Genomic DNA, 15,855 nt, shown 5'->3' on the forward strand with positions numbered 1-15,855 from the left:
CGTTAACTTCGCGCGCGTGTATCGTAGCGCGTCTCTTATAGAAACTTATAAAAATTAGCGCGTTTAAAAGCCCTGAGCGCGGGGATGCGATTAGTTAAAAAATTATCAAAATCGGCCTACAAACGCGCGCGCAATCGCCGATCCGCGCCCTGATTCCACCGCGTGCCCCTTTAGGGCTCTCGCAATTGGAAGTGGATACCCTACGTCAAGAGATATTAGGTCTTGAAGCAAGCATAATAACCAAGTGTAACCGTGGTCTCAAAATAACAAATTACTTCAACTCCGCACTTGAGAAAAACTAAACTTTCAACACCATCCCGTCAATGTTGAAACATCCAGCTACTGACCACCCAGGCTTCCCTGCCTAATCTACCACAAGGTTTTGCTGCACACAAAGCCGAGATGTGCGTGGATTCAGATCGAGAAACATCTCAACTCTTCAATCTTTGCTCCCCGACGTCTAAGACTATATGATTCGTAAATTCTATCTCATTATCCTGCTCCTTCATATCCTCAAAATCCTCGATCAACTGCTCAAAACACCCTTTCCAGTGGGCAGCGCCGAAGCGGGACACTAGTCGCCGATAGCATGCGAGTTTCAGGCGTTCCTCGCTTAATTACAGGGTCCTTCCTCAGGCGATTCGCCCCTGTAAAATGTATATGTCTTTAGCAGCCGAGGGGACCACTGCTCAGTGCTTTCGGCTCAAATACACCAACAATCGCAGCCTTGATCTGCAGTGCCAAATAGCGACTATATAATCTTGCCATCCCAAGCTCACCCGTGGCATACCATATGGCAGGATCTGCAATGTCAGCGGCTATGATTGTAAGAACAAGGCCAGAACCTACGTCTTTGTGCTGCAAAAAACCCAGGAAATTCGCCTTCCTCATTCTGCCTCGGCCAATCCTCCAGTAAACCCCCAATTTCAGGCCCAACTATATCCTGAACATCAAGCCGTATATTGGTCCTGAAACCTGTGCAGAAGACAATCACGTCCGCATCCAAGGTGCTGCCGTCAGTGAATCTAAGTCCCGTAGATGTATAGCTTTCGATTTCACCCCCCTTCACCTTCACCAAACCATCAGCTATTAATTTGGAACACCCTACGTCGAGATAATGTCCACCACCACGGGTTCGGATCTCTTTGGCGAGATTAGGAGTTCTCTTTGTCTTGAACCCGACACGTTCCAATGCGTCAAATGGCTCTGGATTCTTGGTCGAAAACTCCTTGAATGCAATCTCCGGTATTGCTTCGTAGAACGGCCAAGGCAAACCCCATTCGAATTCATCTGATTCATTCAACTTGGACGCGGCGTTGTAGTGACGTGAATGAGCGGCGTTGAAGAAATCATATGGAATGACGATTGTCGGACTTCTCTGAAGCATAGTCACTGAGGCTAACTCGTCCTCGACCATGTCTTCGGCAACATCGTGTGCTAAATTAATTAGGCATCTGTGAGCTACGACTGTGATGCAACTCACCGGTATTGGCCGTTCCCACTACTACGCCTCTCAGACCCTTCCACTCTTTTGGAGATTTGAAATCAACAGAATGGATGACAACTCCCTTGAAAGCCTCTCGATTCGGATAATTCGGCATGGATGGTTTTTGATCGGCTCCTATCGCAAATACAATATGACGGCCTTTCATAGTAAACTGAGTGCCATTTTGCTTTGCATTAATCGTCCAAATCTTTGCGTGCTCATCCCATCTTGCAGACTCTACAATGGTCGAGAGTCGAACGTCGAGTCCGTAGTCTCTCACATATTCTGTGAATCCCCGTACCAAGTCCGCTCCCATGAGGAAGTATGGGTATTCATCACTTCGGAATGTCTGGTCAAACGGCATTGAGGCATACCATTTTCCTGTATGCAACTTAGCAGAATCGTACCTGGCCAACCAACTACCACCAACTTGAGCATATTTTTCTAGTGCAACGGCTCTCAGACCAAGTGCCTTGAGGCGACCGAGAGTAGCGAGACCATTCTGGCCAGCGCCGACAATGACGCAGTCCATCACCTCTTCCTGGGTACCGTCCAGATTCTGAGTGCTGTTGGCCACACCATTTGACAGCGGTGCCTGCACCTTCTCGAGCACGTCAGGATCGCCTAACAAATCGGCCCTCTTCAGGAACGTGGTCAGCATCCAAATCTTCCACCCTTCCTTAGCATCTGGAATAATGTGAATCACGCCAGAGCAACCAGCAGGTAGAGGCCCTCGAGTTTCGAATGTAAACCGTGCACTGATGAATGCAACAGGACCAAGCTGCACTGCTTTCGCGCTGCCTTCTTGAAGCTTGAATTTCTCCGGCTGACGGGTGCTGGAGAGTTCCTTCCAGACCGACATAATCTGTTCAGCCTGGCGGAAAGTTCTGAACGAATGCGTAAAGGCCAGGACATCGCGCCATGCGGCATGCGCATAGAGGTCTTGCGCGTCGAGAGAATTGAGCTTCTCTATGCAAGACTGGGCCGCTGCGGTGGCATCCAGGTCGTCTGGCAATCTCCCATAGGGTACGACGTCGCCGGTCATATCGACTAAATTCCTATCTGAGGGAGGAAACAGGATGTCAATTTATTGAAAGCAAGTACAAAAGACAACTACATACAAACCTTCAGAAAGTAATGATCTTGGATGACCACAACAGAGAAGCGCTGAAAATGAGGTCTAGTGTTTGAGTCGATTTTCGATCGTGGACGAGACTCAAAGATAAACAGATTATCTTTTCCTCTGGCATTTCGATATCCAGCTATATAAGACTTTTGATAAACTTCGCCCAGGGTAAAAGAGGGAGTCCGGATGTCAAAGTTGCCGGACTTTCCGTAGTGTGCCATGATGATCCTCTTATCCATGGAAACCTTTTACCCCGGGATCCTTCATCACATACTTGAAATCCATCGACTAACCCCGCTTCCCAACAAAGCCTGTTCTGAGCAAGATTCCATAACTGGACTGAACCTAGTACTTATCGGCAGATCCGAACATGCTCCCGAGCATTAAGATTGTGACAACAATCAATGACTTGCTCCAGAGAGGTAGATTTCAAAGAATTGTGAAAGAAGCTCAGATTTGTATCCGTTCCACCGGCACTTCTACTCCAATTCAACAAGAAAACGCCGGCATAGTGATCGAACTCCAGAAGCACCACTGGACTCTGTGTTGGGTAATATTAGGAGTCTTCGGGGCTATATCCGCGAATCTAGCAGAAATGCGTCTCGTTGAGGTGCTGCTTGATAGGTCATTCGACTGGCGGGGGCAAGAGGATCAAAACCGCTCGGATTACATCGAGCAGCGTGGTCTGTTGCATGAGATTCAATTCATTTGCGGTGATTCCCTCGTAAGGGATGATGTGAGTAGCAGGGAAAGCACCAGCTATTAGAAGCTTACCTAGGCTTAGGGAAGCATTTCTTGGGCAGCTGGGAAAGAACACCTTTCCAGGGTTCAGCGCTGAAGCGAGGTGCTAAGGCTGCCTGAACGACAACGCATCATTGAACTTTCAGCGTTCTTCGCTTAATTACGGGGCAGTTCAGGGGAGAACCCGGGACCCCACGCCAGCATCGTTGCCTGTAACACTTCATTACGAGATATATCTAAACAAATACATCGAGCATCAGGAGCTTCCTTCTGTAACGCGAAACCAAACAGCTACGAATCCACAAGCACTTTGACCTTTCCAAGACATGACCCGCACATTCTAACAGCTGTCTTAGACAACGACATGGTTTGGTACCATTCCTTCCTACTAGAATCCCAAATAACCGACTTCTTCTCGCACATGCGATACAGAGGCTGCCGACCCGAGCCAACATTATCCAGTTGGAATGATGAAGCATTGCCGTTACATACGGCAAGCATCACAACCTCTAAAAGCGTCCTCATCTTGGTGCCGATTACACCAGTGCGGGAATCGCGTTCCATAAGCTCAGCCACGACAACATCATCACCACCCAAGAGAAAGTTGGGGACATGTAGCTCATTCATCCCGGGACATGGCATATGACAGTCGCGCACAGATAGCTTCTGGCAAAAGATAGACTTTGTCGTAGGGTCAACCCGGGCAGTCCAGTACTCAGTGACTGAATACTGCAATTCCACGAAGAAGGGGGTTTTTCGTGTGTAGGAGCTATGAATGGAGATGACGTCGTCGTATGGAAATTTTACATTCCATTGATTAACAGCAAGCTGTTTTTCATCTTGTGTCGTCCAATGTTTCGTGTGGGATGACTTGAAGGCATGATGTCCGGCTTCGTGGACAGCGTGGTGGGCAAGAGTCTCGATGATCTTGTCCATCGTGAAAGTGGTACTATCGCGGTGAAAAATTTTCTAGACAGGTAGAAACAATGTATATGAGTTTCAATGCTAAGGTTCCGTGCAAAGAAAAGAGGGAGAGGAGAGAGAGCCTTTGTAGGATGTGGGCGCCTTGATATTAACCCAAAAGTCAGCGTCTAGATGCAGCGACAAGCACCTTGCTTGTCACCACCTCAGCGAAAATGTCGAGGTTAAGCGTATCGTTCGACAATATTTACGCCACCTCTTGTGTGATGTTGTGCAAGTATGTGCAGCTGACCTGAGAGATCGCATTTGGCACATAGAAAGCGGGTGTGGCTGGCGATGGGCACGTCTAGAAACGGAGCTGAATCTTCGCGCCAAGACGAGGGGACGTTGTCCCATCCTTCCATAGGATGATGGCATACGATGGGTGAAATCCGTATCAATGTCTTGTCGAGATCTCTATCCCGAGTTGGTTCTCAGAGGTAGCTGTCCAGCTCGTGAAGCTCTGTCTAACCACTTAAGTTCGGTATCCACGTCTGGCTCAGGGTATTGAGGCTCCACACAACGTCCTGCAGCGTGTGGGGCAGTGCTTTAGGGCTGATCTGCACGCCTGTAGGGGATAGACGTCTCGCTTGCAGGCTTTGTTTACAGGGCTTTCCGGACCATGCACGGAATCGCAGTTGAAGGGATACTATTCCAATTGCGATCGCGATGTGGAAGGAGACGAGAGATACGGCTCTACTGCCCAGGCACCAGCGCCCTGAAGCTTTGTTCCCTTACTTCGTTAGCTACCACCAGGAAAAGGCCCTGTGAGGCTTATCGAGCCTCTGATAAGCGAGAAATAGTGGCTCGTTTCAGGGCATGACAGCCTGAAAATTCATCACCCCTCGTAAACCTCAGCGAGGTTTCCCTGTGACTTTTCGGCTTGGCGGCACGTGCACTCTGGTTAGGTCTGGCAGCTAAGGTAAGGGGATACCTTAACAATAGCTGCTCACTGCAGATTGTGCGATTCAGGACTCTTTCTCTTGATTTCATACTTCGTAATAAAGCCGGTCTCTTAGGGGTTGGCCTTGACCCACTATGTACATCCGTGGGAGCGTAGGCGTGATTGAGAGCTTCGGCAAAGCCTGTGTAGTTAAGTAAACTCCTAATAATGGCATCTCCGGGTTTCAGGGTTTGTTTCCTAAACATCATGTACATGGAATACAGAACTTCCGCGGGACGGGCCGCGGAAAGGTCAGAATGATTGGAGTGGGGAGTGGGGAAGCTCGCACTTTGTACAACGCGGGGTACATACGTAGGTAGGTACTGATAGCTCCAGTCAAGTGGCACCCGAAGCATACCTCTCTCTTTCAAAGATGTATACGCCTTTTATATATCAATCGAAAAGATTAACAATCATTCCGAGGAGCCACACCAGACTACCTCGTCGTACCCGAAGCTGTGGCTGGTGGAGTCCCGTTCTAGATGGCCAGTATCTACATATATAAACATGACAACAATAAATGTCTCTTTGTAGAAAACTTTGGTCATAGGCCCGAAACAAAAACAACCGTTACCTACGCGCTTTAAATTTTCGAAAATGACCGAAGTGCAACAAATCAAAGATGCCGGATTCTCAGGACGGATCTTGGATGCCTCCTCTCCTGACTACGCTGCTTCACTAATCCGTATGAATGCCGCTGCACAGCGCAATCCCAAATTGGTCACTTTCCCTGCATCAAACGAAGATGTTTCCACTGCCATTCGTTTTGCAACCAAGTGAGTTTGTGAGAAGAGGATGGGCCAACAACAAACAAATACTAACCTTCAAATCGACATAAATTGGAAATCGCGGTGAAGGGTGGCGGCAAAAATCCCATGAGCTCTAGCACTGTCGAGGATGGACTGGTCATCGATATGGAGGCCATGAAGGACATCAGTATTGACAAGAAAAATGAGCGCGTCGCTATTGGAGGTGGTTGTAACTGGGGAGAGGTTTACACGGCTCTTGATGAAGTCGACTTGATGTGCGCTGGAGGTGGTGTGCATGTTGTTGGCGTAGGTGGCCATCTGACGGGAGGTGAGTTACTTTTCGGATGCGGTGTGGGTTGTTCTGAGAAATGTCAGGTGGCTATGGCCCTTACTCGTGGAACCTCGCCATGGGTATGTCCTCTTCATATCCTGTATTACGTAGCAACGCCAACGTCGATATTTAGCTTGCGATCTTGTTCTTCAAGCGACAGTTGTGATAGCCGATGGCTCGATTGTCACCGCAAGCGAAACCGAGAATCCTGACTTGTTCTTCGGCATTCGAGGTATGTTGAACCCTCTCCAGTGATACTCCTCTACCAACACTAGTATGAAGGTGGCTCTTCGTCCTTTGGTGTGATAACGCAGTTCGTTTTGCAAACACTTCCTCGCCAAGTAAGTTAATACCAAAAATTGAGAAATCGGAACCTGATCTTGTGTTAGGGGCCGTACAGTTTGCGTACTCTTGGCTTCCCGGTCTCCGCTGTGAAAGAGGTCGACGAAGCTCTACAAAAATTCATGAAACAGGATTATGCTCAACGTGGATTGCTACCATTTCTCTACATGGTTCGCGGTCCACCACCCCATCATCCAGTAAGTGCCAAGAACGTATCACCGCCGATAGGTCCGCGTTGCTAAAGATGGTGCAGCCACTCTTAATTGTCAACTTGAACGGAGTAGGACAGGCCAGCGAAATTCCCGAAGCTTTGGAACCTTTCCTTGCAATGAAACCAATTTTCGACCAGGAAAAGAAGTTCGAGACCATGCCAGAATTCAGCCATGTCTTGGACGATCTGCTACTGCTAGGCGCGCCTCGAAAGACCACTGCGTCTGCGCCGATCACTGAACTATGGCCGGGTATGGTAGAAGAAATCTTGAAAGAATATGTGGATTACACAAACTCGACGCCAGACGCTACTGCTCATACTAAAGTCTTCTTCGAATTTCTCCATGCGAAGCGTTTAAAGCCGGTAAGTAGAGTTTCCACGTGTGTACTTATCCCGAGAACATGCTAACTTTCTTCCCTCTTCCAGGAAGGTAGCTGTGTTCCATACATCGAGCCAATCCATCATATGTTAATTGCCAGTGACGAGTGAGTGCAACCGTCGACGGAAAAAGGCTATCCAGGCTGACTCTTCCGCTTCAGACACACTGATACAAAGACCGACGCGGCTGCAGATGCGTTCGTAACTAGGGTCAGTTCCATTGGCCGCAAATACCAGAAGAAACACGGAGGTAGGGACTTAGGGGCCAATGGAAATGCGACTACTCTGGTGCAGAAAGGCGATCAAATTTGGCTTCAGAATTATCCGAAACTACGCAAGGTGAAGGTAGGTCATCGGCAAAGTCAAATTTGCGTGTGCTCTGCACCTTTCCAAGATACTAATTGTACTCGCATGCAACAGGCAAAATACGACCCGAATCTTGTTTTCAATCGATACCACACTATTGAGCCAGACTTCTCTTGAAGATTCAACCAACGAGTACTTTGTTTACATTAGATATAAACGAGAATCGCGAAAATCACTCCAAAAAGAAAAAAAAAAAAAAAAAAAAAAAAAAGCCCCATCGTTTGTTTGTCTTCAGTTTTTAAGATCAGGGCGCGTGAAATTCTATGGCTGTAAATACAAAATGATACCCTAGCAAAAAAAAATAATAGTCGGTTCACAGAGAGGGAAACCGACTATCAACTTTCAAAGGCTCGAATGCTGCACATCGCGCATCCCACTACCCTCTGTCCTACAGGCTGTAGTTTCCGATGGCTGCCAATGAAAGCCTCAACTGAACAACGCGGTGGCACATTGCGTGCATTCGACCTTGCAAGACAAGAGTCGGTAAATACGAAGTCAACGATGACTATTAAGCCAACGGAGGATGGTGGCGGAAATTACCTTGTTTGTAAAGATATCTCCCCTTGATCGGCTGCCAAATTGGAAACCTGTGCGGGGATTTCTGATTGGCCAGGCTACCAAAGATTCCTTTAACCAGCAACTTCTTTCGCCTTCCAGAGAAGAACAACACCGAAAGCGACATTAGCTCGAGTTGCAACAAGAATCAGTCTTTTATCGAAAGGGTCTGCAAAAGCACTGCACCCTGTGGTACTCCCGTTCTGAGAAGGAGTTCGAAATGGTGAGCACCTCGATTCTTCAATTCCAATACGGGACGAAAGACTAACTGAGAACCTCCGCAGACTTTTCCATGCTTGTTGTCGTCTTTACACTGTGGGACATATCGTTTTTGTCTTCGAAATTGAGACTCCTCAGGAGCAATCCAGTCGGAATAGGAAGACAAGCAGACTCTGTAAAAGACAATCCACCAAACCCTTACAAATTTCGACTTATCCACTCTAAGCCAAAGAGTGGTGGAAACTGGTGCAACGGATTTTTGGGAGGCCAAATACTGCAGTGTCTCGCAATTGCCATAACCAATTTCCCGTTTCGATCATCTCTCGGAGCCTATCAAACTCTCTGTTTATCATAATTCAACTTTTGGACATCTGCAGTCTGCTTTTTCATGTTCAAATTGCCGCGATCCATCGCTAGGGTATATATGCGGCAAGGTTTAGCAACGGAGACGAGGTTTTCCAACATCGTGATTCGCGTCCAGACTCGAAAAAACGAATATCTAGGTTTGCATCCCACGACACAAGTTGGCGGCAAGTCGAGAAATGGAAGATTGATCCTTGATGACAAAAACCGCATGGCGATTCTTTCCCAGTCGTCAGTCCCATCAATGTGTCTTCCATATCAGATGTCGGACTTGTGGTCAAGTAGCTGGATGCCTGCTGTTGTGTATATTCGGAGATGCGTAAGCAGGCGAACGGTAACATATATTCTTGAGGTCCTGCGAAGAGCCACTTTCCCTAGCATAGCAGTACGCACTCTTGTAAATGAGATGAAGTTGAGGGGGAAAACGTAATGCTTGGGTCGGTTCTAATAGGAGCTGTATTGGTTCTTGTCTTGACTTTGATTTGAAACTTATCATACAACCGAGAAGCACAACCGGGAAGCATGCGGACTTTTCCTGAGGTGGTTGATTTGGCTGAAGGTTCGGAATGGTAGAAAAGAATGTATGGTCGATGTTGGTATTGAATTCTGGCAAAGAATTAGCAGGGAGTTGAATGGCACAATACCTTCTGACGATGCTCCTTGTCGCTTGATCGGGTCAAACCAAGACGTGCTGCTGTACCGTGGCTTGATTTTTGACACTAAGACTAGCTAACCTGGATCGTCGCTTAGACGTGGACCTAGGAAGAGAAAGATAAAAGGTAAGATATTTCAGGAACTGTCAGGCATAGGAGACGGTGGCAGGTGTACGTATATCCAGTACGAGGTATGGCTGCGAAGTAGGTAGGAGTCAATCTTAGTCGGGGAACAGTATTCGTACCCTCAACACGGTGCAGAGAAGCTGACTTTAAGCAAGTCCAAAACAAAAAAAACTATATCAGAAACCACTTCTATGCCTACGTCTGCCTATAATGGATCTTTTCAGAAGCCTGTTATTCTTCCTCCTCTTGAAGCAACTAAGATATTGTCTCCTGGTGAGTATCCTTACCAGTAGCGTCTCAGAAGGAAAACAAACTCATCGCTATGGACTAGTAGGATTCAGGGGCAACAAGAACAGATTATGCCTTGGCCTTGAGGAATGCATATGAAATCAAGACCAGACACCCAGGTTTTCTTATCTCTAGATAAGATAAGGCGATGACGCTGCACAGCCTCGTCGCCGACCAGAACTCGCGCACACGTGACCCACCGAACCGAGTTTTTGAGGTTATCCAAACATCGCGACCACGAAACCTCTCTCCTTCTTCAACTTCGACAACAAACACACCAGCACGCGTAGATTGCGCAAACAATCTACGCCCACTGTTGGTAAGTCAATTCCTGCCCCAAAAACCGATCCTGCCTCGAAAATTGCACACTTCCCTTCCTCTTGGGTCCTCCTTGATCGACAGCACGACCTTGGGTGGCTTCGGCGACGACGACGACACGATCTGCGACGTAGAAGAAGATCAGAACACCTGTGAACTGTTGATAACGCGACATCCCTCTATACCTACACAATCTGAGCTGATTACCGAGTCCATCCAAGTCTGGAAGGCCATTCTCCGACCCGCTTCATTGCGACCGTGGACACGCCAGCATACCCCATATGTCGCTATACCTTTCCTTCCGAGATTTGAACGAGCATAATTTACGCAGAATTCTCCACTTGTAGTGCCAGTGAGAGTCTTACGCAGTGGAGAAGTCCCTGGAGTTTGTGTGACCTCGTTCCAAGCAACCTTGTCTGAGCCTAGAATTAGGCTGGCGCCTCCACAGCGGCATGACAGGTTCGCAGATTCAAGTCCTTCTTCTGCATACATAACACGATGGCTTTCTGTCATTTATTGCTTCTGCCATCAGTCTGCGAAGGCTTGACAGTATTGGATGTCGGTTGGCAAGGCCGACTCGATGTCAACACAACCCACAAGCTTGGTTCTCCCTTCCATGTGGGCACTACTTCAGTACCATGCCAGTGGTCTTTTGCATAAGTCATCTGTTGGCAAAATTCATCTCTTCGCATTCCAGTGCTGTTTCTCCAATGTCAGTAAGACTGTTCATCTCTGTTGTTTTTCCGCCTTCGCAAGTTTCAAAGTCAGCTTCCACCATCCGATCTCGTACTTGGCAAGGACGGTACCTGGACTGCCAATACTGTCTCTTATCTTCAAAGGACTTTTTTTTCCTTCCATGCCTTGTTTGTGTTCAAACCAAGAAGCTACTTGGAGCTTTCTCAGAGACAGCCCGCATCCCAGTCGTGCTCCTGTTGGCTGACCTTCATTCATGATCTCTTGGTTGCTGGTCCCATGTTCTTTCCAGAGCCAAGTGCTCATGACCTTCGCCCTCTATCTGTCATTCTATCTTTATACTTCTTGTTCCCTCCTCCAATCTGAAGTTGTCGATCCTCTGTTCCTTTGTTGTTGTTGTCTCCTCTTCTGTCTGCTTCGTGGGGCACTCCAGAAGTACTTTTGAATAGCCACGACGTTTCCATCAGCTTTGACACTCTTGTTAAGCTTCCGACTGTCTGCATCTGCCAAGACTGGACATCAACCGCTTCTTCTATCCAACCATCTCGACGCATCCGAAATCGAACACCGCTTGCCAAGGAGGATCCAGCCCATAACTACCATACTGAACTTCTGGAGTTATTGCTAACATATCTTCTCATCTAGGCACAGCTCGTTTCGTTATCGCGGCTACCCGCCTCACCGGCACAACACTCTCGCTTGGGCTCCCCGGGGTAAAGCCTGAGAGGCCTCCGGCTCCCCCTCCTCCTCGCCCCTCTTTCTCCTCACCCTCCTCTCCTCCCATTTCCCCCCTGCCCCCGACCTCTCAACCTGCGATTTCTCCGGAAACTAAAGGTTCTCTCTTGGTATTTTGCGGTCTGTGCTTGCACGGACCAAAAAAGTACCTTTTCGACTCAAAAGCTACCTTCGGTAGCCGGAGAGTCAGGTTCGAACGCTGCCTTCGGTAGCTGGAGAGCCAGGCTAGGAAGCTACCTCCGGTAGTGGATTGGCCACCCGCCCACGGGCACCCCGCCGGTACACTTTAACTAGTGTACTGTGTAAGACGTAGGCTTCGCCACCTCGTCGCAAAACTCTTTTTTTATGTCTGGAAACGGACAAAACTCTTCCAATGTGGTCTCCGATCACAATAGAAGACCAAACCCAGCTACGGCTGGTGGAACGAAGCGAAACCCTGATATTCAGGATGGCCGCCCCAAGAAACAAGTCGAGCGGATAACTTCCGAGGAAACCAACATCCGCAAAGAGATCGACAAGTCCGAAGACCTTGAAAGAATCCTCGAGCAAACCAAGGATTGGATCTCGGGCACCCATGGCTCTGGCTATCCCAACCACAAGCTGCTTCGAAATTGGTGGACAGCTAAGGCTGCAGAGTTGGTCGTCTGTCCTGTGGCCTCTGGTTCAAATGCATATCCGCAAGCGAAGTTCTTCCATGGCTTCAAGATCCGATATGTCGCAGTCTGTGGTGCTCCGGCGCTCATGGTTATGAAGAATGGACATATGATGGTCATTCACAGCCAAAATGTTGCCCCTCCGCCAGATCAGAGCGGTAAGTCAAAGAAGGAGAAGAAGAAAGTCGCCATCTTTGCCGAGTCCGACCACCCCATCAGTACAAAGGAGGGCGAAGATAGCATCCAGCCACAGACGTTGATCAGCGCTTTCAATACTCAGCACTGTGCTCCAGGCTTGACTGAGGAGGACGCTGCTGCGATGATCGAGTTTGGCCTTGTCGAGAAGACCAACCCTCACGTCAAGCATGGTCTCATCTGTACGACCTTCAAGACAACCGAGACATTCTGGATGCAGACCGTTGGAAAGGCTCCATGCCCTGAGTTCGAAGAGCTTCTCACTATGTTGAAGGATGACCAGTGCTTCTTCACATTTGTGCAGAACAAGCGGGACTTCATCGATCGAGCTCACGAGTTCTGGCGATGTGAGATGGAAAAGTGCGTTGTTCAAGGCGTCTGGAGCTACTACAATGACATGATTGGCACGATTCAAGGTCAGTTATTCTCAAGATGGGAGAAAGACCCGAACAAGACGATCAAGCACCAGACTTGGATGAAGATCGAACAGCTCCGCAAAGATCGCGGCAAGATCCAAAAGTACGCCTCTCACGCCATGAAGAAGTCATTCGGATCCATGCGTGAGCTTGAGATCGTGCAGTCTGTCGCTCTCATCTACGAGGCCATGTACGAGAACTCCATCATCAGCATGTACTTCGCTTGGGATAAGTACCACGAGGCCACTGTTGTCGAGGCGACAAATGGTTATGTCCAGCTTGATGTTAACGTCGGCAAGAACACGGAGTATTCCATGCCAGGAGTAGATGTCGATACTCGGTTCAAGGTTCGAAAGGTCAATTACCAGGACTCGGATCTCGTTATGGAGGATGCCCCAGCTTCTGGTGATAAGCCATACTTTGCAGAGGAAGAGAAGTTTGGCGCCAACGACGAGAGCGACCCAGAGGAAGACATCCTTCCACAGGAGAAGAAGCAGAAGCCTCAAGACTTTGGCAAGCCCGTCGAGAAGGAACAGCCCGTGCCTACGCACACAGGCCAGCAGTTCGAGGCTCGAGTCATCAGTGGAGGAGAGCAAGACTTCCGCTTGAGCTTCTTCGTCAAGGACAAGGCCACCAGAGAACAATTTGTGGCTGGTGAGGTGATCAAGGTCTCACTGTTCATGACACGCAATCCGATCCCCAGCAGGCGCTCTCTGAAGGCCATCGGTAAGCTGTGCAAGAAGCCCGGCAAGAAGGATGGCTTCAAGTTCAAGTCCATGCAGACCTTCCTCAAGGGAGCTGGTGTTCCGCCACCCAGGGAAGGAGAGAAATCACTCTGGGATACTGCAATGGAGGTGATGACCGACATTGAAAAGAGTCGCTTGGAGAGATACATGTCGTCCTTCCCGATGAACGGACCTCAGCTCCATGTTTGGACTGCGATCTTCAAGTACCGCAACTTCGTTACTCAGTTGCAAGGACCACCCGGAACCGGAAAGACCAGAACTGTGGCCATCATCGCCATGACCTTCGCTCTGACAAAGGCCAGAACCGCTCTGTGCGCCCCTTCGAATACTGCCGCCGAGGAGTGCCTGAGAAACGTCCTGGAGCATCTGAAGGTCCTCTACCAGTTGGATCCGACCGCTCAAGATGACTTCAAGGTCGTCTACGTGCCAACGACAGCCAGCACCAAGGAAGCCCTTGCCAGTCTCGGAGAAGAACACATTGCCTACGACATGTTCAAGGAAGGCGAGGGTAGCGATGACGACCCCTTCAAGCAGTTCAAGCTTCACGCCCATGTTGTCAGATCATTCGAGAAGCGTGCCTCGCTTAAACTTGGAGATTACATGGAGGCCGAGTCCTGGTTGAAGGTCTTGGAGCGACTTCGAGCTGACCATCAGGTCAAGCCAAAGCTCATGAGACAGTTCGTCGATCTGGGCATGGCAGAGGGAGCAACCGTCCTCCAGGATCCAAATGTCAAGATCGTGGTGTCGACTTCCAGCAGCGCCGACCTCCTGGCCGATTATCAATACAAGCCACATGCAATCATCATCGACGAGTCTGCATCCGCCACGGAACAGGAGAGCTTGGTTCCCCTCGCTCTCTTGGCTCGATACAACGTCCTTGTTGGTGACCATGAGCAGCTGAAGCCGACCATTCGATCCAAAGGTCACAACGAGTATGGTTCCCAGTATGGAATGTCCATTTACAAGCGCATGTATGATAATCATGGCGTCCCTCTGTACCGATTAAAAATCAATTACCGCATGCACCCGGATATTGCTGAATTGCCTGGAATATTGACCTATGAGTGGCTCGGCTGTGATCCAAGCACCAAGGTAGACTCGGATGCATACAGATACTTCCAGGACTGGTACTTCGAATCTGAGCTAGGAGGTGTCTACGACGAGGAAACTCGAGATCCTCAATATGGTGGGGAGGCAGATGAGGACATCCGTGTTCGCTGGTTGAACATTGCCGACGGCTTCGCATCACCGAAGCCTGGATCGACATCTCTTCGGAACTACGCCAACATCAACGCCGCGATTATGCTTGTCCTTAGCTTGCTGAAACACCACCCTTCGGACTCAACGATTCCTGACCTGAAAGGCTCTGATATTACAATCTTGTCGCCATACAGAGCTGACTTGGAGGTGATGAGAACGCAGCTTGCTTGGGCAATCGAGAAGGACATTGGCGTCGACTTCCGAAGCATCCCAGAAGTCTCCACAATTGACAATTCCAGGGAGTTCAAAACCAAATTGTCATTTTGCTTATACCACCGCACGATGCTAGTCATCTTGGCTTCATGAGGGAGTGGAATCGCTTCAATGTGGCGCTGACTCGGGCCAAATCTGTACTTTACATCTTCGGTAACTTCGACGGTCTCAGATCTCAACTTAAGGTAATCTCGAAGGGTATGGGATGCAAGAAGCTAGCTTTGATGCTCGTTGACTATATGGACAAGGGTCGTGTGATTGATTTTGAATCGAATAATGTGCTTCCTGCCTCTCGTGAGGAGGCTTTCCAAGACGTGGAAAAGTGGACTGACCGGCAACAGCGCCCAAGTCCTGTATCCATGAGGCTTTCCCAGAAGCTTCAAGACATTCAGAAGGACTACACAGGCGAGGGGTCTGAAAGGTTTGAGCTCGAGCTCTTGAATAAGTTGCAGAAGCTTCGTGCTCAGGCGGCAGAACATCAGAAAGATTTCGAAGCCGGCAGAGATCTCGACCTTCCCCTCTCAACCTCTCTCGACACCCAAGCTGAAGGAGAAGGTTAGGAGCCAGCAAAAGATGGCGATGCTGAGCCACAAGATGTTGAATTCGGTGATGTTGAAATGGTGCATGTAGAGAGTAGATTGCTACGCCGAGGTTAGGAGCAGAAGGCCAAATCAAATAAACTACTGAACAAATTAAGTAGAAGACCCGTTGCGAGTGAATAGTAAATTAAAAGAGTCGGAACACAGTATAATTAATGTTGCTACTTGTTCACCGATATGCTCGCTGCTC

The 15,855-nt window shown here is 48.8% G+C and overlaps 5 protein-coding genes across 5 annotated transcripts; 3 read left to right on the forward strand and 2 right to left on the reverse strand.

The window, feature by feature from the left end:
• Positions 1–219: 219 nt before the first annotated feature.
• ONS95_002844 (uncharacterized protein) lies at positions 220–3,019 on the reverse strand. The gene is made up of 4 exons (XM_058496124.1): positions 2,608–3,019; positions 1,484–2,548; positions 850–1,437; positions 220–803 (listed from the first exon to the last, which is right to left on the reverse strand). Exons 1-4 carry the CDS (start codon positions 2,849–2,851, stop codon positions 667–669), a joined length of 2,034 nt encoding a protein of 677 aa, XP_058353375.1. The 5' UTR covers positions 2,852–3,019; the 3' UTR covers positions 220–666.
• Positions 3,020–3,644: 625 nt separating this feature from the next.
• ONS95_002845 (uncharacterized protein) lies at positions 3,645–4,289 on the reverse strand (the record flags this gene model as incomplete). Its single annotated transcript, XM_058496125.1, has 1 exon — positions 3,645–4,289. The coding sequence occupies one exon, from the start codon at positions 4,287–4,289 to the stop codon at positions 3,645–3,647; it is 645 nt and encodes a 214-aa protein (XP_058353376.1).
• A 1,392-nt stretch (positions 4,290–5,681) lies between these two features.
• ONS95_002846 (uncharacterized protein) lies at positions 5,682–6,036 on the forward strand (the record flags this gene model as incomplete). The annotated part of the gene is made up of 1 exon (XM_058496126.1): positions 5,682–6,036. Exon 1 carries the CDS (start codon positions 5,854–5,856, stop codon positions 6,034–6,036), a length of 183 nt encoding a protein of 60 aa, XP_058353377.1. The 5' UTR covers positions 5,682–5,853.
• Positions 6,037–6,131: 95 nt separating this feature from the next.
• On the forward strand, positions 6,132–7,750 carry ONS95_002847 (uncharacterized protein; the record flags this gene model as incomplete). Its single annotated transcript, XM_058496127.1, has 9 exons — positions 6,132–6,333; positions 6,381–6,416; positions 6,470–6,568; positions 6,619–6,677; positions 6,726–6,875; positions 6,932–7,252; positions 7,316–7,374; positions 7,429–7,612; positions 7,688–7,750. 9 exons carry the CDS (start codon positions 6,132–6,134, stop codon positions 7,748–7,750), a joined length of 1,173 nt encoding a protein of 390 aa, XP_058353378.1.
• A 4,178-nt stretch (positions 7,751–11,928) lies between these two features.
• ONS95_002848 (uncharacterized protein) lies at positions 11,929–15,626 on the forward strand (the record flags this gene model as incomplete). The annotated part of the gene is made up of 2 exons (XM_058496128.1): positions 11,929–15,045; positions 15,093–15,626. 2 exons carry the CDS (start codon positions 11,929–11,931, stop codon positions 15,624–15,626), a joined length of 3,651 nt encoding a protein of 1,216 aa, XP_058353379.1.
• Positions 15,627–15,855: the final 229 nt, after the last annotated feature.

This window comes from Cadophora gregata (genome assembly GCF_030347475.1).
Source record: "Cadophora gregata isolate MNR1 chromosome Unknown scaffold_12, whole genome shotgun sequence".
Classification (NCBI taxonomy): domain Eukaryota; kingdom Fungi; phylum Ascomycota; class Leotiomycetes; order Helotiales; family Ploettnerulaceae; genus Cadophora; species Cadophora gregata.